This window comes from Rhodamnia argentea, chromosome 1 (assembly GCF_020921035.1).
Source record: "Rhodamnia argentea isolate NSW1041297 chromosome 1, ASM2092103v1, whole genome shotgun sequence".
In the NCBI taxonomy this organism is placed as follows: domain Eukaryota; kingdom Viridiplantae; phylum Streptophyta; class Magnoliopsida; order Myrtales; family Myrtaceae; genus Rhodamnia; species Rhodamnia argentea.
The window spans coordinates 621633-649430 of NC_063150.1; the positions used below are offsets into that span (position 1 = coordinate 621633).

At 40.7% G+C, this 27798-nt stretch overlaps 4 protein-coding genes and 1 pseudogene across 5 annotated transcripts in view; 3 read left to right on the top strand and 2 right to left on the bottom strand.

Moving 5' to 3' along the window:
- LOC115745191 (calmodulin-like protein 3) overlaps positions 1-7952 on the bottom strand; it is a 25664-nt gene extending 17712 nt beyond the window's left edge. The window contains exon 1 of the mRNA XM_048284443.1: positions 7935-7952. The gene's annotated coding sequence lies outside the window, so the exon portion shown is untranslated. The remainder of the gene's footprint in view (positions 1-7934) is intronic.
- Positions 495-1173, top strand: LOC115745283. The gene has a single exon (XM_030680746.2). It carries the CDS (start codon positions 577-579, stop codon positions 985-987), a length of 411 nt encoding a protein of 136 aa, XP_030536606.1. The 5' UTR covers positions 495-576; the 3' UTR covers positions 988-1173.
- Positions 4951-18345, bottom strand: LOC115745248 (annotated as a pseudogene).
- On the top strand, positions 7938-12097 carry LOC115745197 (two-component response regulator ARR14-like). The gene is made up of 6 exons (XM_030680617.2): positions 7938-8143; positions 8743-8898; positions 8992-9366; positions 9457-9545; positions 9687-10168; positions 12057-12097. The coding sequence occupies exons 1-5, from the start codon at positions 7996-7998 to the stop codon at positions 10083-10085; spliced, it is 1167 nt and encodes a 388-aa protein (XP_030536477.1). The 5' UTR covers positions 7938-7995; the 3' UTR covers positions 10086-10168; positions 12057-12097.
- Positions 18346-20213: 1868 nt separating the features above from the next.
- On the top strand, positions 20214-22449 carry LOC115745199 (two-component response regulator ARR14-like). Of its 2 annotated transcripts, XM_030680618.2 has the most exons (5): positions 20214-20423; positions 20999-21154; positions 21248-21622; positions 21712-21800; positions 21942-22447. In XM_030680618.2, exons 1-5 carry the CDS (start codon positions 20276-20278, stop codon positions 22338-22340), a joined length of 1167 nt encoding a protein of 388 aa, XP_030536478.2. In that variant the 5' UTR covers positions 20214-20275; the 3' UTR covers positions 22341-22447. The 2 variants fall into 2 exon arrangements, with proteins under 2 accessions (XP_030536478.2, XP_048140265.1); XM_048284308.1 differs by having other exon boundaries at positions 21712-22449.
- Positions 22450-27798: the final 5349 nt, after the last annotated feature.

The following is a 27798-nucleotide window of genomic DNA, read 5'->3' on the forward strand; positions in this document are numbered from 1 at the left end:
TCTCGTTAATGAAGTGAAGTAACAGAAAAATACCTAAGCTAAATTTCTTAAAAATAAGAAATAATTATACCAATAATCTCTTTGGTCCATTGTGCAATTTGGTCCATGAACTTTTAATTTTGTTCGATGTGGTTTCTGAACTTTCACCTAATTTACAATGTAATCCCCAAACTTTTGATTTGTTCAAAATGGTATCTGAACTTTGCCGTTCTTCCATTATTTCAAGATCGGTGATAACATAAAGCATTTTCATATGATTCATCGGCTAATTTGAACATGCACCAAAACTCGAGAGACTCATAGATCACATTACACTCTAGGCCAAAATTCAAGAACCATTAGGTCATTTTTCCTAATAATAATAAACCAAATAGGAAGATATAAACCGAAATTAATCGTATTTTATGCTTAAAAAATTTAAATGGTAAGCATTAGTTTTATTTATTCTTTTGGCTAAAGCATGTTAAGAAGAACTCCGACATGTATTTTGCAAGGAAATGCTTACTACGTTTTACGAAGGATTCATAGTTTTGTCGAACAGTGCCGAGGGGCGTGTCTCTGTCTGTTCCATCGCAGATGTCCATGACCAGAAACCAACACCTTCTTTGCTTGGTGCTCTCGTGCCGCAAGATCACCGCTCAGGTCACCGACTCCGCCACCTCCTCCATCGTCGCCATGGCCTCCTCCTCCGAGCAGGAGTTCCTCGCCCATAACCGCGCCAAGCTCGCCCGCTTCCCCCGGACCCGCCACGGCGTCTGGGACGCCAAGGTCGCCTCCCGCGTCGGCGAGAAGCTGGGCTTCCGGCTGATCGAAATCGGGGTCAGCAGCGTCGAGATCGACCTCGACGAGGAGCTCGCGCGGCCGATTCGGCACCGCCAGATGGTGCGGCCGCTGTTTGATTCGGTGCGCCGCGCCGGGGTCTCCGTCGGCGGAGCCGACAAATTAGGAGGGATTGGGTTCGCGAGCCGTCAATCGGGCGTCGTGTGAGTGTAGAAATGGTTGCTGCTTATTGATTCATCGAAGAGAAGATGGCTTCGATTGATAAGCCGTTCGCCTGCTTGTTGCAGGTGAGTTGCAACTGAAACCGGTGAACAAGTTAAATATGTAGCGGCAAAATTGACCATCATTTGTTATTCCTTTTGCGATGGAAGAATAATGAAGACGATAGATTCTAAAGTTGCATGTTTCATGCTTGGCATTTTGAATTATGGTTTCTGGGTTCTGGAATACGATTACGTTCTGATGTCCTAACCTCTGACTCCCCAATTTGGGTAGCTTGCAGTTAAAGGTGTCTTTTTTCTTCGAGTAATGGATGGTCTCAATTCAGCAGTTAAGTAAGCCTGACAGCAGATTATGACTATAAAGAAATTAGAGAGTGGTAATGCTGGGCAGGCCAGTGAACGTCACACATGACTATTACACTTAAATTTGGTGCGACGGAAGAGGAGGAGGAGAGAGAGAATGACAAAGATAGTCACGATCACGAACTTGCATACAATCACACTGTAGAAGTACTACTTCCCCTCAAGCATTCCTGTTACAAAGGGTTGTTTAACAGGAAAATTTTTCTTTCGGATAGTTTTAGCGTGCTGGGAAAATGTGACAGCGGTCCATATGAAGCCTCTACTTTTCCAAGGAGAACTTGGACTGCATTTCTTTCTTCTCAAGATATGCTTTGATCGAATCTTGAGTTAGTGAGGCTCATGAGTCTCAGTAAATTCTTGCTTTCTTGTTCATAAAAGCCTCCAAATTCTAATGACCGTATCTAGGTGTTTTAAGACTCTTCTGGGGGAGTGTTCAAGTTGATGCTGAGCAAATACATTGTCAGCTGTTCGTAGATTAGGGTTGTTTCGTTTCTCATACACTTCATTTATGCTTTTAATCATGCTACGCCCCGATATATAATATTCTTCGTACACGTGGATTGTAGATTTTGTCTTCTGCGTCTTCTTTTGCTTGGATGGTTCTCGGTGGTTTGTGATATCATGAAGGGTTGGTTTTAAGAATGCAACAACAGGGATTTCTCACGATTGTTCGGATATGGTTGACTTGAAGCTAATGCATTGAGTTGCCTCTCTTTTCTGATCATTATTTTTCTGTGAATTTCTTCACGTGTTCTGACAAGCGACATTTGATGGATTCATTCGCTTGCAAGCTGGATAAAAGGGGTTAATCACTGAATACTGGATTCCTTTTCTTTTTGCTTGGATGTGGGGATGCTATCACCTGCCTTACTCTCTGATCATGGTCCTAGTCTTGTAAATTTTCCCCTGATCTTCCCAAGTCAAAAGGGGCCTTTCATATTTATAATTATCGGATGGTGCGAATCTCTGTGATTTTCCAGGTCTAGTGGTTCTTGGGTTTCCCAATACATCAACTCTACTTCAAGCTTAGGAGGTTGGGTATTTCATGCACGTTTTGGTAGGTCAGTGTATTTCTGCTTTACTTATGATTCCTGTTGCTCTGGGTTGGGTACCAGTCTGCAAGAAAGGAGAAACATAAAAGAGTTAGGAAGATCTAAACAGACAACGGACCCTGTTCGTCGGCGATGCACACAGTTTCGCTGATGTCAATTGAGAGAAAGATTAACGCCATCATCCAGATGAGATCCACGCATCTCTCAGCGAAACTTTGGCGTAAAGAGACCAAGACCCTTTGAAAGAACTACGAAAATCTGAACAAACGCTGAGCCCTGTTTCGTCAGTTCACATTGCTTCTTCGCTAGGGATAAATCGTGTCACCGCCGGAACTGATCATTCTAGTGAAGTAGAATTCCCGCCCTAGTGCTTTCAGGAACTGCGCTGCGACATCGAGCCATCTCTTTCCGTTTTCGTCTCCTGTTTCCGGCCAGGTCGTCTTTAGCAGGGGCAATGTCTGTGTTGTACTTAGACTGATGTATGAAAAGCATAAGACAAATCTTCCCATTTCTCTGTCTTGTCCGGTCCCAGCGTAATGAACCGATGGAGCACCGCTCCAGCTAAGCTATCTTGTTAAGTTTGTATCAGGTACACTTTTTTCCTTTTTCCCCATCTCTCCATCTTGTCCGGTCCAATTCAAAATTATCCAAAAAGTCATAGATTTATTGCGTTGTGATCGCTTCAATCATAAATCTTTTAATTTTACAAATTGAGTCCTAAACTTTTTCACATTTTACCAATTGAGTTCATTTGGCCAATTTTAATCGATGATGTGGACCCACTGCTAATGTTGACAATTTTTTAATATTTTTTTATATATTTTCTTTTCAATAAATATTCAAAAATTAAGAAATAAATACAAACTAAATTAGCATTTTTTTTTTGGTAAAAAGCTATTTTTTTTTAAAAAAAAGTCCAAACTCAAATCAACCTGAGGTCAAGCCATTGCCAGTGGTCATCGACACGCCTAACGGCGAGGACTTGCTGGCCCAAATCTAGGGGAGAGCGCGACCCTCACCCTAGATCCAAGCAAGGGTTGCCAGCCCACACTTGGGGCTGGCAAGGGCAAGCAAGGCCTCGCCTGGGTTGAGAAACATCGGCCATACCTCGTAGGATAATCGTTGTTGACGTCGGCGATTTTCGGCTAATATTAGTCAAAGAAACTCAATTAGCAAAAACATGAAAAATATTTAAGATTCAATTGTCAAAATTAAAAGGTTTATAACCGAATTGGGCAAATTACAAATTTGTTTATGGGTTTATGGAAGTCTTTGCAGAATCTTCTTTAACAAGAAATTTTAAGATTTTGAGCGCGTGGAAAGCACTTTGCTGCATGTAGTTAACTATTACAGTCCTTTTGATGCTGACACTCTTTTGTGGGTCTAGAGGATTTTGCCCCCAAAGTTCTCATGTAATTCCTTACTGTGAGAGAGAACGAAGCCACATTTTATTATTAAAGAGCGTGTTTTGGGATTGACTTATACCTTTCGATATTGGTTAGTCCGGATCACCAACGCGAAACTTGGAATTTCGGGACGCCGGTTGTTCGACCGAAGCCTCGGAATGGATTTGATTTTGGTCAGGGATGGGCCAATCACCAGCTGAAGGTGAGAGATGGCGAATTCACCGCCATCATCACCTCGCTTTCAAACATTCGGCTACACATAAACGAAGCAGACTTAATCCAAGCTTACATTGCATCTTGGCAGTCCATGCAAGCTTGGGCCAGAGAGGCAAAATCCATGCAACCCTCAAACATGGATTAAAGAAAGAGCTCTCAGGCATCATAAATGGCTTGTTATGTTTCAAATGACAGTGCTCTCGGTTCCCAACCATGCAAAGATTCACAAAATCGACTTTGATTATTCTCCCTTTCAATATCTCCAGACGGATTTCAATATGCAAACCAATATAGATCACAAAATTGAGATAAACCTTCCCCGAGATCTCTACGCATTAGCAGCTGCTCAATCATAGAAGCTGATGGAAGGCCTGATCACCCCCATCTAAACTGACACTGAGATCTCTACGCATTAGCTTGGCTCATCAGCGGGTGCTGAGTGACCTTGCTAAGCTCTCGAGCATTACAGATGAAAGGAGCACACACTACTTGACGATGCTCAGGTCTGAACTCAATTCACCGGAGCAGGTTTCCTCTAAAGGACCAAGTCATCGGTCGTGTAATAATCTGCTATTACCCGGTACATATATGATGGATTGTGTCCTCCTCTGGAAACACAAAAGAAGAAATGATACTCAAAGGATGATACCACTAGAAGTTAATTGAGTGTACAATTCGGCAATGTCACTATCACAATGGCCTGATTATGCAGTGTCAGCAAATTGAAATTTGGTAGATCTGTACTAAAAAGTTAAATGAAATCTCATAGGTTCCAAGTCAATTGCAAACCTGTCAAAGAGATGAGAACGAGTTTGAAGACTTTGCATTATCAACTATATGGGTTTTAAGACGCTCTTTGTAGCTTACTTTGGACACAAACTAAAGCGAGCAGCATCATGAGTTGTTATTCCCTCAGTTTGCCTTATCGCTGCCTGCGAGTACCGGAAAAGGAACTGCATGCCTTTGAGCTGCAAGAGCAACCGTATTCAACCCCACAGATGCTGTAACTCCACCGTTAGCCATTACAGCATGAGCTCCAACTATTACCTTCCGGCACAAATTTAGTTCCGACAGTCATGCGGTAAATCAGATGCTGAAGGGGAAAAAAATTGCTAAACGGGTACCATGTTCACACGTGAAGTCATGGCAAACACAGCAGAATCAGCAATGAGCGCGGTTTGTAAACCTCTTGCAACCAACTCTTTTGCAAGTAGCTGTCACTGATACCTGATCAGGACCACACGATTAGAACAGCACAGAAAAAGACGAAAACATAGTACACTAGTTCCTAATTCCTAGGAAAGGGCTGCCTCAAATCCTGGACTCTGCCAATGCATCTGCTCATATGCATACTTCTGTGTCCTAGTATACCCTAGTCCATCCTCTGATAACCAGAGTCTCAACATTGCACTATTGGTCCGAGGGGGATGGCTCCATCAGACCAGACATAAGTTAAGTTTTCGATAATACAATAATCAATCATCTGGACATGTGACCCTGCCGTAGAGGAGAATCCATGCACATTAGTGAGAAAAACCACATGGATTCATCTAAAAGAAACCCATAGGCTATGGTAAGATAAGGAAGTCCTGAATATGCTTAAACTCTCTCTGAATTACAGCAAATGATGCTTGACCTCCAATACCCAAAAAAAGAGTCCATAAAGCAGCTTTTACTTGTGAAAAAAAAAAATAACTGACATGGCTTCAAAATAGAAATTACAAGCACATAAATTCCCATGTTGCACATCATACCAAAATATGCCAAAACCTTATGCCACAAAAGTTATCATGGAAACTACAAATTGTCAAGGAGTTCATGGATGGAGAAAAAGACAAGAACATCATCACCTTGTCCTTCTAATATCATATTGTTAATTACACAAATTGTCAAGGAGTTTATTAAATGAAAACAAGTGAAAAAAAATGAAAAAATCAAATAAACAGTACCACTCATAAACTCCAGAAAAAAATGGAAGAGATGCCCATCTCAAGTTCCATAATAATCAATTAGTGGGAAAAATGACAAATGAGCAGTAATCCCGGATGCAGAGCAATAACAGGGGAACAAGCAAAGGTCAACAAGGCAAAATCAGCACTTTTGATGAATGTGCTCCAGTGCCTGCAGCAATCTGTTCATGGCAAGTGTCAATAACTTCGAGAAGTTCATTCACTACTACAGTTACATCATGCTTCAGCTTCCAGCTTCTTAAAATTTTTTTCTGCAGCTGTGATGGAAGAGAGTTGTTTGCCATGAACTGGCGAGTCAGTAAAATCTACACAAGAAACAGAAAAGAAATCTCCACATGCCATGAATGTCAATTTGCTAGTGGATAGGACTCTATCCTTCTTTCACAACACGAGCTATCTTTCGCATTGCTAGCATACATCTACAAATAGACCATGAAAATATAAAGGAAGCCGACATTTGCTTTTCCCTTCAGAATCACCCCCTGATGAAGAATTATGAGGAAGAGCTCCCGAGTTCGGGCAGATCCTCATTGAGGGTTTGCAAGGAAGATGGATGCAAAGTGTTTCTCAATACAGCAGCCACTGCAGCAGCAGCAGCAGACAACACAGGATGATCATCTAGGTCTATTTCATCTTCGTCGTCACTTACAGCTGATAAACTCAACCCAGCCATAGCAGCTGTGGTGAGAGAAAGATCCTCCTCCCTAACACGCCTGACAATATTGCCGAAAGCAAGTTCTGCTTTCATATGTACAACCTTGTCAATACATGTAGCGAAGTACACACAATCTCCGTAAAGATAATGCTTAAATGTAAACCGTCCTAGCAGTTCTTTCCAAAAGCTTAAGAAACAGCAATGAGCAAGCAAGAATGCCATGAGGAACAGGAACTGTTCGGACAACAAAACAGATCAAACATACACTTACAAATTCAGAATACGGATTGCTGAACTTGAAGTGTCGTATTCATGAGAAATGGGAGGGTCTTTCTTCGAGAATTAGATTATGAATTTTGGGTTTTTGAAGCTTTCTTGGAGGAAAGTTTGAAACTTTTTATTCTTCACCAATTGCTCTAGCTTGGGTCGTCCGTACAGTCTAGCACCAGCAAAGGCCCAAAAAATCCAAACCGCTCGGGTGATCGTAAGGTTGAACGTGAACCGAACCATGAAACGGGGTATACAGTCCAAATCGGCTCCGGACTACGACATTATAATCATAATTGTCGTATACCGTGGCATATTTGCCTTCAAATTAATTTTCCTATGTCAAAAAATCACAACCTAATTTTCGTACCCTAAAAATTTCAAACCGGTATATCCGTGCCGTATTTACCCCAAATTATTCGAAACTTTTGTAAAACGAAACTAATTTGGGATAATGTGTGATAAGAGTACCGACTTTAAATTTTTTATGATACAAAAGATAACTTAAGGTAAATATGGCACGATCATACTCGTTTAGCATTTTCGTGACAAACAAAAAATCAGTCTGAGATAAATATGTAACGAGCTTAGCAGTTTGAAAATTTTTGTGGTATTAACTATAATATTTGACTTTACATCAAACACTAAATAGCTCTTTTTCAAAAATAAAAATAAAAAAAATAATTGCATAATGAAATTGCACATCAATTATTTTTTAATCACCAGAAATATTCAGAATTGATGGTTTCGTGTTACTTTTTATCCCAAAAAGAAAACCCAGTTTAATTTCGAGTTTTGTGACTTGAATTCCAAGTTTCATGTTAATTACCCTTCCTGTTATATTTCCTGTTTCAGAACGCCGTGTTCTGTAGGTCAAGTTTCCAAGAAAAGAAGGCGTTCTCAAGGCTTGCCGTGGTTTATAAATGTCGTTAGTTTCTACTTCTAGTCCTGTCTCTTTCCTGTCCTGAGTCCCTTTCATCACCGCAAAGTAGAAGAGTTAAGACAGAGAGAGAGAGAGAGAGAGAGAGAGAGAAACAGAGAGCGACGTGCAAGAAAAACAGAGCAATGGAAGGGTTGACCCACAACGAAAATAGTAATGTTTCGAGCGAGGATGGTGATCAATTCCCAAAGGGTTTAAGGGTTCTTGTGGTTGACGACGACATCACCTGTCTCCACCTTCTGGAGAAGATGCTTCAACGTTGCTCGTACCAAGGTAACTTCACTGCCCTGCTTCGTGTTTTCTCTTTTCTTACTTCCAACTTCGCGTCTGCGATAATGTGTGTTGTTACGTTGCTCTTTCTGAGTCGATGGCTGCGGACCCAACCGCAGAAGAGAGAATTCTCGCTTTTGTACTCGAAGTAGTAGTCGAGGAAATAGTTTCATGCTTTCTTGATCAAGAATTGATGTTCAAACTGCAACCAGACTGTTGTATCCAACATAGGCACAGAGGAACTCAAATTCCCATCTAACACTACATGCAAAATCTCAGATATCGACTCTTTTTTGCCCCCTGATGCACTCTTGTATTTTATAAAAAAAAAGAAAGAGACGGAGACGATGAAGGTGAGATTAGAAGAGATTCTAATACGAAGTCAACGAGATTTTGATTTGAGGCAAGAACCATGACCAATCTCTGAACATCATCCAGCGTTATAATACATGTTAATTTGCAAGTGGATTCCTGATGCTTGTGCCCGAAGGTGGATCGTTTAAATGAGATCAAGAGGAGAAGTTTGACGCTGGAATGCGTTTTATGCACATAGTTTAGCCAAGAACATGCACATCTGATATGTGTATAATGTGTTTTAACAGTGACCAAGTGCCAGCGAGGAGAGGATGCGCTGTCCATGATTCGAGAGAGGAAGGGCTGGTTCGATATTGTCTTGACCGATGTTCACATGCCTGGCATGGATGGAGTTCAGCTTCTCGCCGAGATTGGTAACATGGGGATAACCTTGCCTGTAGTCTGTAAGTTCTTATATGTCAATTAACTCAAGCCAGATTCGCAAATTTATGGAACTAATGTAATATATTCATGTTTCTTACCTTTAAATTTGCCAGTGTTTTCATGCGATGCTGAAAAGGACACTGTCCTGAAAGGAGTGAACAGCGGGGCTTGCGACTTTCTAGTGAAGCCAATTCAAATCAGCACCCTCACGATCCTATGGCAACATGTGCTACGGAGCAACCGAAGGTCAAGCAACAATTCTATTAAAGAATTGGAGACACTGCATGCCCTGACCACATCTTCATCTATCGACACCCGTGCTCAGGCGGAGAATGAGGAAGAAGAGAATTCTAAAAGCTTGAAAAGGAGCAGCGAAGATGAAGTCGATCATGGCCAGAGCCAAAGCAGGGTGAAGAAACCCCGCATGGTATGGACACCTGAGCTGAACCAGATGTTCATCATGGCCGTCAACAGTCTCGGAAACGACGGTACGTGGTGTGTGTGCATCAACCTGTTTCCTTCTCGAGTGAGATGATGATTGACCTAAGTGATGTGTTTCCATATGACACTTGATGCAGATGCCAAACCCAAGAAAATATTGCAGATTATGAGGAAAATGGCTGGTGTTCCTCATCTCACTAGGCAAAATGTCTCCAGCCACCTTCAGGTAAGAGTCCTTAATTCAACCTCACTCAGAAAGATCGACAGCAAATTGGGAAAACAGACATATCAGTGCTTTAACAATGGTATTTGTTCCTTGAACTTGCAGCGAGACATGCATATTAAATCGAGATTCTTGATTGTGCAGAAATACCGCACGGGCTCTAAGAAGATAGGGGAAGCCTCGGAGCATCAAAGTGCACATTCTTCTCTCCTTGACAGCCCTGGCTTTGCCAATCCGGCTCATTCCGCTCCACCGTCATCATCATTAATCGGGTACCAAATGGGGCTCCAATCACAACCGATTGCCCCGTTGCAGCAGCCGAACCCAATCCAAAGCTGCGGTCGCCAACAGCAAATGACTGAATCGGGTCAATGCCGATCGTATGCTCATGAGCCATTCGTTGGGTTCACCTCGCCAATGAATAACAGCACACACCCTCCTCATGATCAAACGTATTTAACTCAGAATATCTTTGACGATCTTGGCTTTTGGGAAGACGGTGCCTTTCTTGACAGCTACATCCATGACATCGGCGCCATGTAGAACCTAAAGATTAATCTTCCTGCAGCGGCATATTTCTGTTGATAATCTGCACAGATGAGCTTGACTCTGTTATTTTGTACTGTAAATTTTTCATTAGAACCGTTGACATTTTCTCTGTCCCTACTGCGCACGTCCCCACACGACTGTGTTTGTGCTTGTCTTTGCACGTGCATGTCTAATTGCGGGCACAGGCATATCTTTCTGTCTAGGTTGTTGGTGTTGCCTAAAATTGTTGAACCTGTTAAAATACGAGATATTTAAGTATGCGTTTGTTTCAAGAAAAATTCAAGATTTGGAAAACGTTTTTGAAAAAATAATTAGTTATATCGCTTAAAAAATTTAGTCAACGAAATTTTTGTTTTCATTATTGACAATAATTTATGGCTGACTATTTTCATGGGGTGAAAATATTTTTCAATTTTTAATTTTTTAAGCTATACAAGCGACCATTTTTTTTAAAAATGTTTTTCAAATTTTGAGTTTTCTGTAAAACAAACACTTACTAAATCTCACATCGATTTATCTTTTTATCAAATAGAGAATCTTGTGCTTACTCTGAATTTACATAACAATTCCCACCTTTAAAATTGAAAATACCCAAAAACTGACGATGACGGTGTGGCCTGTCCATTGTAATTGGAGATGGTTAATTTGACTAGCCCGGACATTTTCTAAATTGAGTAGCAAACCATACTCCGAAACACAATCATCTCTAGCTCGTTCTGAAGCTAAACGCATTCGCTTTACCACATGGTGATTGCCTTGGTTGTTCGCACGAGCAATGCAACTAACTCAATAGTATGCTCAGCTAATTAGACCGACGCTTGGACCAAAAAATAAAAAAAAATTTAGACCGACGCAGCGAAGAAGAGAAGTGGATCATGTACGAAGCAGGCCATTGTAATTCTTACCAATGTTTACTTACAAAGAATGAGTCTGGAAATGCTTCTTCTTGCAGTTTTATGAAGGGGGAATCTTAATGTTACAATATAGGTTACGAACAAAAACTCAGAGGACAGAAACGAGGATCTTAAAGTGGTGTGTCAGTTTATTCCCCATTCACTTCAAGCATCATCTATTTTTTTTTCAGCTTTTGTATGAACAAATTCAAATGGAGTACTGCTCGCTGGCGATGCCTTGGTGGCCTCTTGGAGTAGATAGATGCCCCAAAATCGCAATGCATCAAGAAGCCTCATTTCCTCTTCTGAGCATGTAGTCTAGAGTTTAGCTGATCTGACAGATGCGGCTAGATTGACAAGTTCTCCCCTCAAGATCTTCCCTGCTGGAGATTTTGGGATGCTACTGATGAAAGCTACCCGCCGTATCTTCATGTATGGGGCAACCTGCAGGAATACTCATAGTAATAATTAAGCTGTCAACTCTAGTTTACAATTGGGGCTAAAATCCTACGGTCCTATGTATGCATTCCTAAAAACAGTCGGAACTATGGTTCCTAGGAGTCAAAACATTTGAACAAAAAGATGACCATAATTAGATGGCCCATAAGGTAAGCTAGCACATCCATATCACTAGAGCATGCACAAATTATGAACAGATGAACTTGTTTGCATGGGATGGAATGAGTGAATGAATGGTGCAGCAGCAATATTGTCGCAGTCGAAGGAGAGTTTTGCTATCAGAACAACCATAATCCTATTGCTGTGGACTGCCATGTATATGGTAACACGGCTATGTTTGCAGATATGCTTGATACTTGGTGGCTGGAGCTTGTTCTCTCCGGATACGATTGGTTAGTTTAATTTTGTTTTTGCGATCAGCGAGGCTTACTATTATTTTCACCTTTATCGCAGAATATCATTGAGGATCTTGGCTATAGGGAAGACGTTCCTTCTCTCGTCAGCTAAATCCATGACATCGGTGCCATGTAGATGACTAAAGAGTAATCTTCTTGTGGGTTGACATATTTCTGTCAACAATTGCATAGATGATAACTCTGATTATTCTGTATTGTATTGAAACGATGGCTAACTATAAATATTTAATTAAAACCGAGTATGTTTGTGCTTGTCTTTGAGCTCGTATCATGGGATGATTTCTTGGGTTCGAACCGTGTGGCGACTTAGGCTTCCTTGTATAAGCTAAGCCTTTGTCAAGGATCACTTAGAAGCTGGAAGAGAATGTTTTGTATTGCTAACTATTGGATGATACAAATTAGGGTGAGGGCTCCCCTATTTGTACAAGAGGATCCCTCCTTACCACCCTTGATCGGCTCTTGATCCAATGGTTAAGAAGGCATCTCCCCGCCTAGCAATTGCGAAAATTCTAGAATCATAAAATAATTACCGTATCGCCTGTCCCTAAGAATGAAAACCCTAACGATCAAGAGACACCTCAAGGCTTGTTGTTCTTCTAGGCTAGGCGGCCGGTCAATTGGGTCAAGGAACCCTTAGTCCGTGACACGCGCACGTCTAAATGTGGCCACAGGAGTATCTGCGTGTCTAGGTTGTTGGTGTCCCCTTAAAATCCTGAACCTGCTAAAATCTAGGATGTTTAAATATCGCATCAATTTACTTTCTATCAAACAAAGAATCCTGTGCTCACTCTGAATTTAGCAAAACAATTCCCACCTTAAGATTGAAGATACTCGAAAACAGATTGTAATTGGAGATGGTTAATTTGACTAACCTGGACATTATCTAAATTAATTAGCAGACCATACTATGATCAGCCATCATTCCTCATGGACATATCGAAATAAGTGATAATGCTGCATAGGCATTTGAATGGTCAAATAGGCAATTTGCGTCTGACGATGAACTCTAAGTGAGAGGAGAAGATGTTATCTCAAACGAAGCATGGCCCGCCGAGGAAGAAAACAATCGCGGCAAGCAAGCAAGAGGTTCAATCTAGCGAAATCAACTTTATGACATACTCAGTCACACAACACAATCAATGACAATGAGTAATGAGAACAAAGTTGGATTGAAACCGGCATGTATGCACCATACAAGACCAATAGGCATGCAGACCTACTGGTAAGGAGATTGGGATGATGAGGACGCTAGTATCATAGGTGCAGGATTCAACTCCCGAGCTCTGCAAAAAGATAGGGCGAAAGTCTGAGTGAGGAGAGTTAGAGATAGGACAGACAAAAAAAAAAAAAAAAAAATACACCACATTGGCCACAAACTTCAATTCGGTGAACATGCTTGAATAACTTTCTCGGTTACACAACATTACGCATGACAGAATTTTAAACGTTTACACTGAACAACAACAAATCCAGACACTAAGCATAAGAACACTCCTCAGATTGGCTGCCATTGGTTCTGGTCCAAAGTAACAGCGAGATGGAGAGATTTCGACTGGGTGAATCGAGCAGAGAGCTTCACCGTGGAAGGGACCGGAGCGCCACGTCAGGAGGCTGGAGAAAGTGATATGATGCGACGACGGCAGCAGAAGACTCCAATCAGCAACGAACCGCCGCCGGTGGAGGATCCAAGAGGATCGAGAACTTGGTCTCCGTTCTCTCTGTTGAGAGAGCGCGCCTCCGTGAGGCCATAATAAATATTAGGTCCTGAAACATTCCCGACGTGATCTTTGATCAGATGACCATGATAATCGTTTGAGAGGGCACAGGGACAGGTGACATGGCACGAGAGTTTACCTAATGAGTAAGAATGTACTTGAAGATTGAAATTTGGGCTGCACACATTGGATTTAATTTAGCGTCTGAATTTAAACTAAATTGGGCTTCTCTTGTTCTTTCTTTCTTTTCTTTTCTGTTTTATTTATAGACAATGAACATTTGAATTGTCGATTAAAATTAAGATGTCAACAAATTTGAGCGGTGTCGAGTGAGAAATGTCGAGCTCACCACAACAGAGACTTTATCGACAATGCTTTCTTTACGAATTCTGATCCTCAAAATGAATGACTCCGGTCATTTATGATCGGAGGCATGAAATGGCTGTTAAATAGGAACCTGTCACATGGCGATCCGCGTGTATTTAATCAATGGATAATGTTTCTTACACATCAAGAGTACACTACTTACAATTAAATGGCCCCTGTCATAATGAAAAAAAAAAAAAAAAGATAACGAATGCACAAGGATATTGGAATGTCATTCATACTCCCCATCTGCAGAAGAGCACAAGATCCTGCCTCTTGGTGAGTGGGGGGATCCAAAACAACCACTTAGGCAGGGAACTCAAGGGGGCAGCGCTCCCGAACACCGAGTGGGCATTTATAGTTTCAATCCATATTTTTTCGTTGATAGTTTGGGCTTTGACCCATGTATAGCTACTGCTATATTCTATCTTTCTCTTGTAATTAAGAAATGTAACGAGAGGTGCGATATGTTAATTATAGTGGAATCCTCTGCTGGATGTAACCCTGGTTCCGGGGTAAATCACGATAAAACCTTATGTCTCGATTTCTCTTTCTCGTTTTTTACGCTTTACTTTGTTGCGATTGTACACCGAATCCTAATAAAAGACAGGCCTTCCCTAACGACTCTCATTCCGTGCAGATCAACTCAAAAATTCTCTCGAACATTCCAAGTACACAGAATCAACCCTCCAGATGCCACGCATGAGCCTTCGCTGAAGTACGCCTACAAGTGATCTATGGGGTTGAACCCTCCTTAAAGAACTCTGAGATTTGTGATGGACAATAAATCTTTAACTTGTTATGCATAACCATCGAATATAATGTCACATAGAAGTACCCGTCCATATATTGCCCCTTGCTTGGGCACCGATTTGGTCACACACAAAATTTTTTCTGTCTTGATAACCGGCAAACCCTAGGGGAACCAAAAGTTTGCTTGAAAGTAGATGAATTGTAAACGATAAATATTATCGGTATCTTGCCGATAACGGAATCGTGGATGTCAATGGTGATTTGCAACATAATTGGTAAACTCCAATTGTCAGTAAAATGTTTGAACTAAACAAATAAGGTAACCCGTTGAACAAACGCATTCACCCAAATTATTGCAGACTTTTGTGTCATGGAAACTAACTTAGGATAAATGTATGACATGTGTAGTCATTTGAGATGTTTTATGACACGAAAGATAATTTAAAGTAAATAAGACACAATTATACCCATTTAGCATTTTTGTGATAAAAGAATTAAATTGAGAAATGTGGTATGAGTTTACCAATTTGCAAATTTTTGTGGTGTCAACTCAACTCGACTCAACTCAATGGTATTTAACTTTGCATCAAATGCTATATAGCTATTTTTCTAGAAATAATCGCATTATCAAATTGCACATCAATTGTTGTTTATCACCGGAAATTCTTTCTTCTTTATTTTTTTTTCAAAAACCAGAAATATAGAGAATTGATGATTTCGTGTTACTTTTTGTGGCAAAGGGTCTAATGAGGAATTTGGTCATTTATTATCCCAAAAACAAAACCCAAATTATTTACAAGAAAAGAAAAATGAAATATTTATCGACCAGAATTTCGAGTTTCCACTTGTCCTCACCGTAACTTCAATGCCAAGTTTCCTTTTTTTACAGTTGTACCGACGAAGAAACATTTGACTTTGGTTAAATAAATGCAAGAACTTCCGAGGCGCACATTATTGATTCTGTCTTATGCCAATTTCCTTGCATGTTCTCTGACGGCCGTGCCCAAGGAAAGAGAGCCTTAATCAGGAAATAAACCGGCTTGATCCTTCCTACGCACCAGGCTTGCCTTGGAGCTCCCTCAGCGACAAATCCGGAATGATCTTTTCTTGTCCCCTGTTGCCGCAGAGAAAATTCTAGTACTGTTCTTGAGCTTCCTAAAGCTAATATTACCTCACTAAGAACGCAGACCATTGATGGCTATTAATATAGTCAGCGTATAATGACCAGCGAAACTGGAAAGCCTTCTTGGACCATCCGGTCCGGCTCCCGTTCCCAGAAGGAACCAATCCTTCCTGTCTGGTTCCCGGTGCTTGGGTTGGATTGGACTAGACCAAGAACCGATCACCCCTGCTCTTAGTACATATGGATGGACCTATTGGTTTGCTCGGGGGGAGAAAGGGATGATGACACCTAGGAAAGGGCTGCCTCAATTACATTCATATTTCTGTGTCCTCATATTACCCTAGTTCATCTTCCTATAACCAGTGTCTCCACGTTGCACTATTGTCTGAGGGTTAAGTTTTTGCTGATACAATAATCAATCGTCTGGACATGTGACCTGCCCAACAAGGAAGAGGAGAATCCATGCACATTAGTGAGAAAAACAACATGGATTCATCCAAAAGAAAGCCATAGGCTATGGTAAGATAAGGAAGTCTTGAATGTGCTGAACTCTGTCTGAATTTGCCAGCAAATGATGCTTGACCTCCAATACCAAAACAGAGTACATAAAGCAGCTTTTACTTGTGAAAAAAGAATTACTCACACGGCTTCCAAAATTCAAAATATACAAGCATATAATTTCCCATTTTGCACACCATAACAAAATATGCCAAAACTTGGCATATGGAAGTAACAACCTTATGTCACAATCGTTATCATGGAAACTGCAGATTACAAGACTAAGTTAAAATATTTATGGATGGAGAAAGGACAAGAACATCACCTTGTTCTCCTTATCCCCTGCTGTTAATTACATAAATTGTCAAGGAGTTTATCAAACGAAAACAAGTGAAAAAAAAAAAAAAAACGAAAGAAACCAAATCAACAGTACCAATCATAAACTCCAGAAAACAATGGAAATGACGCCCATCTCAAGTTCCATTATACTCGATTAGGGGGGAAAATGACAAATGAACATTAATCCCAGATGCAAAGCAACATCAGGGGAACTAGCAAAGGTTAACAAGGCAAAAGAAGCACTTTTGATGAATATGTCCACTGCTTGCTCAGCAATCTGTTCATGGTAAGTGTCAATATCTTTGATAAGTTCATTGACTGCTTCAATAACATCATGCTTCAGCTTCCGGCTTCTTAAACTTTTGTCTGCAGCTGTGATGGAAAAGAGTTATCTGCCATGAACTAGCGAGTAACTAAAATCTACACAAGAAAATGGTACTTCCTTCTTACTTCTGCCTATATACTCTTAACATAATACCACAATGTTGGAAAGTGATTTTACGAATAGAAAAGAAATCTCCCGACGCCATGAATGGCAATTTGCTACTGGATAGGACTCTATCCCTTATCACAGCACGAACTATCTTTGGTATTGCTCGCGTACATCCACAAACAGACCATTAAAAGATAAAGAAAGCTCACATTTACTTTTCCCATCAGAATCACCCCCTGATGAAGAGTTATGAGGAACAGCTAATGTGACAGGAAGATCCTCGAGAAGGGTTTGCAAGGAAGGTGGACGCAAAGTGTTTCTCGAAGCAGCAGCCAATGCAGCAGCAGACAACACAAAGGATGATCATCTAAGTCTGTTTCATCTTTGTCGCCACTCACAGCTGACAAATTCAACCGAGCCACAGCAGCGTTCGTGAGAGAAAGATCCTCCTCCCTAATACTATGTAAAACACGCCTGACAACATCGCCAACAGCAAGCTCTGCATTCATATGTAAAACCTTGTCAATACATATAGCGAAGAACCCACAATCCGAAAAGAAATGCTAGTTCTTTTCAAAATAACCTGTGTCAATCTCCTATTAGAGCGTAACTTCTAAAAGCGCAAAAAAAAAAACAGAAACATTCTTTTATAGGATAGCACTATCGTAAAGTCTGTGAAGACATCAAACTAACCAAAAACTTTAGAAGAAGAGCATGTGGATGGCCACTATCTAGTATGTGGCAACAGGAATATCCATAATTCCAACTTTTTAGAGGGAAAGTTTTCCAATGGATGGATAGAGCTTGTGCATAGTGCTGCTTTATTCTCTTGCCAGTGTGAACAAAAGAAAATAGCGCAATATAATTGCCCTGTTACAGTAATTAAAGGTGCGGTATCATTTCTAGCCTTTATCTGACACCAGCAAGAAGAAAATTGAGAAACTAGGACATGAAAACAGCGGCGATTTCATATGGCAAGCTGATATCAAGCAATGACAGACAGTTCTGCAATTTAAAACTAGCAGCAACCAATAACGAAACAATACAAGTAGCACACCAACAGGATTTGCTGCAGCGAGCTGCTCTCCTACTGCTTTTACAGCATCGATCAAAGCAGCTGCCTGGTCGGTATGTGGAATTCGCTGTTGAGAAATAACCGATCGAAGGAGTACTGCTGTCTGTCTTGCCGTTGCCTGTGAGCCCTCAATCTTGCTGCCACCGCATAGAGAGCATGAATTTACTTTCTCACCTTCAAGCATGCTGGAAGGAACTTCACAACTAAAAAATGGAGTTCGATAGGTTCACACCATCTTTTAAGTGTGAAGAGGAACTCATTCACGAGGGCCTAGCATGTCTGGCATGACTACCGATTTACCACCACTTTAACCTAAGTGATAGAAAAGATCAGTCCGAAGTTCCCAAAAGTTTGATCCATATATTTGAGCAGCAAAGATTAACATTACTCAGAACTTTTCCACACAGCCAAATAATAAACATGACCTATAGCTAAGTTTTTCTCAACCCGTATGACCAGATCACATTGAGGAGACACTGAATGGTAAGTCTAGACGTAAGAGCTACTGTAGCCAATTTAAAAGCAGAGGTCTTTGCTCTTTAGTTCATGCCATACATTCACAAACTCAATTAGTAGAGCAGGTTATTTTTTTTTTTTTCTGTAGTAGAGCAGGTGATTGAAAAGCTGTAATTGCAGCCTATAAACAAAGAGCAGGAAGAACTTTGTCCGACGTGCATTATATTTCCTTTCAATGCCAGTTTCATTCTTTTTCGAATTTATTGTTTCTCCCTTCGACAAAACCACGGTATGCTAACATGTCGGTCCCGTTCCTCTGTGTTCTTCCCTTCCTTCTTCAAAAAGCACCACATGCTAACAAGTCAGTCTGATAGACCAAGTTCTTTCTTTTATTCCCTTTACATGATTTCACTTATATCAATAAGACTAAGGCAAGTAGACATTAAACAAAACACATTTCACAGTTAAAATCCACCCACCTGATAATTCTTCCAACAACGCCCTTACCCCCAAAATTCCCACTGTGGTCTTTGATTGTAAAGTATGTGCAAAGACAAAACAACTTCTTCGCATTCTGTCTCGCGATTTCACCGAATGCAGACACGCTTCTTGATCGAACAGGAAAAGAAAAGTACCAAGGTGAAAGAAATAGCAACGAGCAATCAAGAATGCCATGAAGAACAGAAACCGTTCGGACAACAAAGTCGATCAAACATTCACTCACAAATGCAGGATGCGCGTTGTTGAAGTGTCGTGTTCGTGAGAAATGGGAGGGTCTTTCTTCGAGAATTAGATTATGAATTTTGGGTTTTTGCAGCGTTATTGGAGGTAAGTTTGAAACTTTTTCTTCTTCACCAGTTGCTCTAGCTTGGGTCGTCCTTCCAGTCTAGCACCAGCAAAAGGCAAAAGCCCAAAAATCCAAACCGCTCGAGAGATCGTAAGGTTAAACGTGAACCGAACCATGAAACAGGTATAGTCCAAATCGGCTCCGGACTACGGCATTATAATCTCAATCATCGTACTCCGTGACACATTTGCCCTCAAATTCAATTTTTCTATCACAAAAAATCACAATCTGATTTTCGTGACCTAAAAATTTCAAACCGATATATCCGTGTCGCATTTATCCCAAATTATTCATGACTTTTGTTAGACAAAAACTGATTTGGGATAACGCGTGACAAGAGTACTAACTTGAAATTTTTTGTAACACAAAAGACAGCTTAAGATAAATAGGACATGATCATACTCGTTTGGCATTTTCGTGACGAACAAAAAAACAGTCTTAGATAAATATGTAACGAGCTTAACAGTTTGAGAATTTTCGTGGTATTAATTATAATATTTGACTTTATATGAAACATAAAAGAAAACCCAGTTTAATCACAAGAAAAACCTGAATTTCGAGTTTTGTGACTTGAATTCCAAGTTTCATGTTAATTACCCTTCCTGTTATATTTCCTGTTTCAGAACCCCGTGTTCTGTAGCTCTAGTGTCCACGAAAAGAAGGCGTAGGCTTGCCACGGTCTATAAATGTCGTTAGTTTCTACTTCTAGTCCTGACTCTTTCGGTCCTAAGTCCCTTTCATCACCGCAAAGTAGAAGAGTTAAGACAGAGAGAGAGAGAAACAGAGAGCGACGTGCAAGAAAAACAGAGCAATGGAAGGGGTGACCCACAACGAGAATAGTAATGTTTTGAGTGAGGATGGTGATCAATTCCCAAAGGGTTTAAGGGTTCTTGTGGTTGACGACGACGTCACCTGTCTCCACCTTCTGGAGAAGATGCTTCAACATTGCTCGTACCAAGGTAACTTCACTGCCCTGCTTCGTGCTTTCGCTTTTCTTACTTCAACTTCGCGTCTGCGATAATGTGTGTTGTTACGTTGCACTTTCTGAGTCGATGCCTGCGGACTGAACCGCAGAAGAGAGAATTCTCTGCTTTTGTACTCGAAGTAGTCGAGGAAATAGTTTCGTGCTTTCTTGATCAAGAATTGATGTTCAAACTGAAACCAGATTGTTGTAATCCAACTTAGGCACAGAGGAACTCAAATTCCCATCTAACACTTCATGCAAAATCTCAGATATCGACTCTCTTTTACCCCCTGAAGCACTCTTGTATTTTATAAAAAGAAAGAAAGAGACAGAGATGATGAAGGTGAGATTAGAAGAGTTTCTAATACAAAGTCAAGGGAGATTTTGATTTGAGGCAAGAACCATGACCAATCTCTGAACATCATCCAACTTTATGATACATGTTAATTTGCAAGTGGATTCCTTATGCTTGTGCCTGAAGGTGGATCAAAGTTTGATTCTGGAATGCGTTTTATGCACATAGTTTAGCCAAGAATCTGAGTATCTGATATGTATAATGTGTTTTAACAGCGACCAAGTGCCAGCGAGGAGAGGATGCGTTGTCCATGATTCGAGAGAGGAAGGGCTGGTTCGATATTGTCTTGACGGATGTTCACATGCCTGGCATTGATGGACTTCAGCTCCTCGCCGAGATTGCTAACATGGGGGTAACCTTGCCTGTAGTCTGTAAGTTCTTATATATCAATTAACTCAAGCCAGATTCGCAAATTTGTGGAACTAATGTGATATATTCATGTTTCTTACCTTTAAATTTGCCAGTGTTTTCAAGCGATGCTGAAAAGGACACTGTCCTGAAAGGAGTGAACAGCGGGGCTTGCGACTTTCTAGTGAAGCCAATTCAAATCAGCACCCTCAAGATCCTATGGCAACATGTGCTACGGAGCAACCGAAGGTCAAGCAACAATTCTATTAAAGGATTGGAGACGCTGCACGCCCTGACCACATCTTCATCTATCGACACCCGTGCTCTGGCAGAGAATGAGGAAGAAGAGAATTCTAAAAGCTTGAAAAGGAGCAGCGAAGATGAAGCCGATCATGGCCAGAGCCAAAGCCCAGCGAAGAAACCCCGCATGGTATGGACACCTGAGCTGAACCAGATGTTCATCATGGCCGTCAACAGTCTCAGTAACGATGGTACGTGATGTGTGCATCAACCTGTTTCCTTTTCGAGTGAGATGATGGTTGACCTGACTGATGTGTTTCCGTATGACACTTTGATGCAGATGCCAAACCCAAGAAGATATTGCAGATTATGAGGAAAATGGCTGGTGTTCCTCATCTCACTCGGCAAAATGTCTCCAGCCACCTTCAGGTAAGAGTCCTTAATTCAACCTCACTCAGAAAGATCAACAGCAAATTGGGAAAACAGACATACCAGTGCTTTAACAATAGTATTTGTTCCTTGAACTTGCAGCGAGACATGCTAATTAAATCGAGATTCTTGATTGTGCAGAAATACCGCACGAGCTCTAAGAAGATAGGGGAAGCCTCGGACCATCAAAGTGCACATTCTTCTCTCCTTGACAGCCCTGGCTTCGCCAATCTGACTCATTCCGCTCCACCATCATCATCATTAATCGGGTACCAAATGGGGCTCCAATCACAACCGATTGCCCCGTTGCAGCAACCGAACCCAATCCAAAGCTGCGGTCGCCAACAGCAAATGACTGAATCGGGTCAATGCCGATCGTATGCTCATGAGCCATTCGTTGGGTTCACCTCGCCAATGAATAACAGCACACACCCTCCTCATGATCAAACGTATTTAGTGCAGGATATCTTTGACGATCTTGGCTTTTGGGAAGACGGTGCCTTTCTTGACAGCTACATCCATGACATCGGCGCCATGTAGAACCTAAAGATTAATCTTCCTGCGGCGGCATATTTCTGTTGATAATTTGCACAGATGAGCTTGACTCTGTTATTTTTGTACTGTAAAATTTTTCATTAGAACCGTTGACATTTTCTCTGTCCCTACTGCGCACGTGCCCACACGACTGTGTTTGTGCTTGTCTTTGCGCGCGCATGTCTAAATGCGGGCACAGGCATATCTTTCTGTCTAAGTTGTTGGTGTTGCCTAAAATTGTTGGGCTGCCTTAAATTGTTGAACCTGTTAAAATACAGGATATTTAAGTATGCGTTTGTTTCAAGAAAGATTCAAGATTTGGAAAACGTTTTTGAAAAATTAATTAGTTATATCGCTTAGAAAAATTAGTCAACGGAATTTTTTTTTTCATTATTGACAATAATTTATGACTAACTATTTTCATGGGGGACGAAAATATTTTTTAATTTTTAATTTTTTAAGTGATACAAGCGAATATTCTTTCGAAAAATGTTTTCAAATTTTGCGTTTTCCGTAAAACAAACACTTACTAAGTTTCACATCGATTTATTTTTTATCAAACAAAGAATCTTGTGCTTACTCTGAATTTACAGAACAATTCCCACCTTTAAAATTGAAAATACCCAAAAACTGACGGTGACGGTATGGCCTGTTCATTGTAATTGGAGATGGATAATTTGACTAGCCCGGACATTTTCTAAATTGAGTAGCAAACCATACTCCGAAACACAATCATCTTTAGCTCGTTCTGAAGCCAAACGCATTCGCTTTCCCACATGGCGATCGCCTTGGTTGTTCGCATGAGCAATGCATCTAACTCAATAGTATGCTCAGCTAATTAGACCGACGCAACGAAGAAGAGAAGTGGATCATGTGCGAAGCAGGCCGTTGTAATTCTTACCAATATTCACTTGCAAAGAATGAGTCCGGAAACGCTTCAGCTTGCAGTTTTATGAAGGGGTATCCTCGTGTTACAATATAAGTTATTAACGAAAACTGAGAGGACAAAAACGAGGACCTTAAAATGGTGTGTCAGTTTAGTCCTCTTTCACTTCAAGCAACAGCTATTTTTCTTTTTTTCAGCTTTTGCAATGAACAAATTCAAATGGATTACTGTTCGCTGGCGATGCCTTGGTGGCCTCCCGGATTAGATGGATGCCCCAAAATCGCAATGCGTCAAGAAGCCTCATTTCCTCTACTAAGCATATTGTCTCGAGTTTAGCTGATTTGACAGATGCGGCAAGATTGACATGTTCTCTCCTCAAGATCTTCCCTGCTGGAGATTTCGGGATGCTACTCACGAAAGCAACCCGCCCGTATCTCCTTGTATGGAGAAACTTGCAGGGAATACTCAAACTAATAATTAAGCTGTCAACTCTAGTTTACAACTGGGGCTAAAATCCTATGTTCTTGTGTATACATTCCTAAAAACTGTTGGAACTATGGTTCCCAGGAGCCAAAACATTTGAACAAAACGAAGACCATAATTAGATGAGCCATGAGGAATGCTAGCACATCCGTATCACTAGAGCATGCACAAATTATGAACAGATGAACTTATTTGCACGAGATGGAATGAGTGGAAGGTCCTGTGTTTGCTTTCAGTCCAATAGTTCAAATGGGCTGCCACTTTTCTTTTTTTACCGTCTCCATCGCAATAAACAGCATCAAGCGGAATCTACTTCCTATCATGTTATATAGCAGGAAACAGACCCCGGAGACCAAGTTGTGATTCTAAATGAAAGGAGAAGATGCAAATAGAGTCCAACAGCGAAACTAAAAGCTATCAAATCCAACGGTGATGTGTAACTTATATTTTAAGCTGGCAGAGAACTTTAAAAAAAAATTCATATTTGTTATATTTCGTGATGTGATGTTTTAGTTAATGCTATAAAATGATTTTGCCCCGAGGTTGACATGAAATTCCTTAATGTGAGAAGGGCTAAGTATTGCATGCGAGCAATGTAGCAAGTGAGATGAAGTAGAGAGCACATAAGAGCAGAATTTAATAATCTAGGGACTTTGTCACGACCCTCCCGGACGGGTGTCAAGGGATGATGGGGTTAGAGGTAATATCGTGTTGAGAACTAACGGTCCTCGGTTGGCGCAGGTTCTCCCGAATCCTTACCTTGCGATGTTAAGATTTTCATTTTAATTCGATTAACCTATGATAATTCTACGTGAAGAGCCGCCACTAGCCTATTAGGATTGGCTAGAAACCAACCGAGGTACGAGTGTATACCTTATTTACTACGCAACCATAGATAATAGGGTCAAGGACTAGATTATTTGTCAACTTGGGTGTCCACAAAGTCCTTTCGCCAAATTGTGAATCCTAAGGTGTCCGCGCTGTCTATTGGTTTGGTCCAACTTCTCAAGCGCAGGTGCTTTCTTGCTTCCCTTTCTTTTGATTCTTCATGCAACAAATCAACACTCAGAACATTGCCTTATCTAACATTTTACAACTTCAGAGAATTCATTCTTCCACATTTTAACTAAACTCCACTGAATTTCTTTCATTCATGTTCTTCTTTCCTTTTACACAAACAACTCCTAAACCCAGATCACACACACACAAAATGAAGATGCTGAGCATCTGACTATCATTAACTCAGTAAAGCACGCATTTACACTATGGACACAAGAAATTCTCCCTTGGTGTACAAACCTTAATTCCAAGAATGACAAACTTTTCTAAGCCTACTCAGGACCTCTTTCCAATTCCTCAAACTCCATTTTTATTTTTATTTTTAAACTTTCGCCGATCAACTCGTATACAATCGTGACATATTCACCATATGATCCCACTCCCCATCTATAATTCTTTCTTTTAAGAATTTTGATCCTCAAATGAACGACTTAGGCTTACTTTGTGATCGAACGCATGAAATGGTTGTCAAATAGGAACTCGTCACGTGCCGATCCTCGTGTACTGAATCAATGGACAATGTCTCTCGCATGTCAAAAGTACACTACTTACAATTAGATGGCTCATGTCACTAGAACAGAATGTGATATCAAGCTTATATATATAGTGAATGGATAAGGATAGATTTTCCCTAACAATTCTAGCTTCGAGCCCATCAAGTAAAAAAAATTCTCTTGATTCTCCTGAACATTCCAAGTATGCAAGATTAACCGTCCAAATGCCACGCATGAACCTCCGCTAAAGCACACCTACAATTGGTTTATGAAGCTGAACCCTCCCTCCTTAAAGAACTCTGAGATTTGTGATTGATAATAATCCTACTTGTCATGCATAATTGTCGAATATGATGTCATAATAGAAGTATTCGTCTATATCTTGCCCCTTGCATGGGCGCCGGTTTGGTCACACACTGAAAAAAACAATGTCTTGATAACTAGCATACCAAAAGTTTGGTTGATAGTAGATAAATTTAAAATAATTATTACAGGTATCTTGTCATTTACAGAATTGGGGATGTCATTGGTGATTTGCAAGATAATTGGTAAACTCCAATTGTCAGTAAAATACTTAAACTAAACAAATAAAGTAACCCCGTGAACAAATCAATTAAGCAGAGTGTAAGTAAATGTTGCTAAACACGGTTAATGACATAATAATTTGCACCTAGTAGACTTGATCATGGGCTTGGCAACCCATAAGCCCACCCAAGCCCAGTCTTTGCCGCAAGGGTCCACAATAATATCAACCCCAAAGAAAAAATCTGGATATCCAGATATAATAGGAATAGGATAAAAAAAAAGTTACATTGCACGACATTATCAAAAAATCTAACGAGCAATAAACAGATCCAATGAGAAAAATATTTTTTTCAGGTTTAATGCCCACCCCGGTTAGGTTCAACTAGATCCGCATCGGTGTTATGAGAATGGACCGGCTTGAGCGTTATGTTAGTCCCGATTCGAAAGGTCCGGCCAGCCTTGGGTTTGCCTATTGATTACCCCTAGCGTCTCAACTGTTTCCTCCTTATGTTAATTAATTTCAAGTGCTTGGTATTTGGTTCTATATGAGTCTCTTAGATCGTTTTGCAGAGCGCTTGGTTCTAATGGCTTCTGAATCTTTGGTATGTGGGACATGAAACCTTGCCCTTGAACCGAATCCATGAGATTGGACTTGAGAGTTGCTATTCCTTGGACGTCGGTGTCAGTTACCTCGGCCCCAAGGCTCAGGACTCCATTGGCCTAATCGGGGACCTCGGCGTTACCTGTTGAGGAGCTTGTCGATCACATTTAGAAAGCAACTCATCAGCCAGCATTCGGAGAACTTGAACCATCCTCTTGCGGTGTCTAGATTGGCCTCTGGATCACCGTCGCCAAACTTGGATTTTGAGGGCTTTAATGTTAGGATTAGGCAACCAAACACAATAAAATATAGAGTAAAGGTAAGAAAGAGAAATCGAGACACAAAGCTCATCTCGGTTGACCTTTAAACTAGGCTACATCATCCAGTAGAATATTCTATTATATTAGCATCTCTCACCTCTCTGTTACAACCCTAAATTACCGGGAGAAAGAGATTATATGTAAGCAGCACGGTTGCTATTCACAAACCCAAATCCAAACTATTAATGAAATACAAAACCCGTTATACCTTCCTGTCAATGAGTAATATGAACCACACCCCAACATCCAATCCTTCGAGCAAAGCCAAGGAATGGTTTTCAAAAAGAGCTATAAGAGAAGAGGGAAAATCCGCAACCCAGGCAACGTTGAAGAACCTTCCTCATCGGATCCAATGCTTCGAAAGATCAAGCCACGAGGCAGTTGGACTCATTCACCTCTTTCCTAACCTTTCGGTAAAGCAACTACTCACTCGCTTTTAATATGTGTTCGGACCACTTTGAATCTACTCGACCTGTTCTTTAACTCGTCGCGGGAAAATTCGAGTACATGTCCAGAATGCAAAAAGGACAAAAAAGATGATGGAGGCTAGAGATGCCGATCGCTTTTAATGAATCATAAAGAGAGGAGGGGCTTAGCTTTCGTGGGTGGATGACCAACTTTTCCCAGCGATGTAGGGTCGTCTCTGGCGTGCCGAGTTTTCTTAAACGGCGTCAAAGTCCTTTTTGGTGCATCATTTCAGCAATAAATATTATTATTTTCGAATGAAGAGACGACCCCACACTAAAACATCGAGTGCAATCGGATGGATCTTAGCATAAACGTAGCTGACTCAATAATTTTTAAAAAAAAATTTCTTATGGGTACTTAAGATTTTATTAAAGGGTAACTCTAGATAATTTGGACCAAAGAAAGGGTTATACGGATGGAGCACGATTCGGCGAAAACGACGATCGGGGGCATATAGCAGGACTTTTGCGTAATGTAGCTTATTCACTTATTTAGAAAGAAGAAGAACCAACATCTAATTTTACGGTTTGGGGAATGAAAGGGCGCGAGCCCTTTTGATTCATTTAAAGTTAATTAATCCGATTAGGTCGATATAAAATTGGTGGTTGAAATGAACTTCCCATATGAA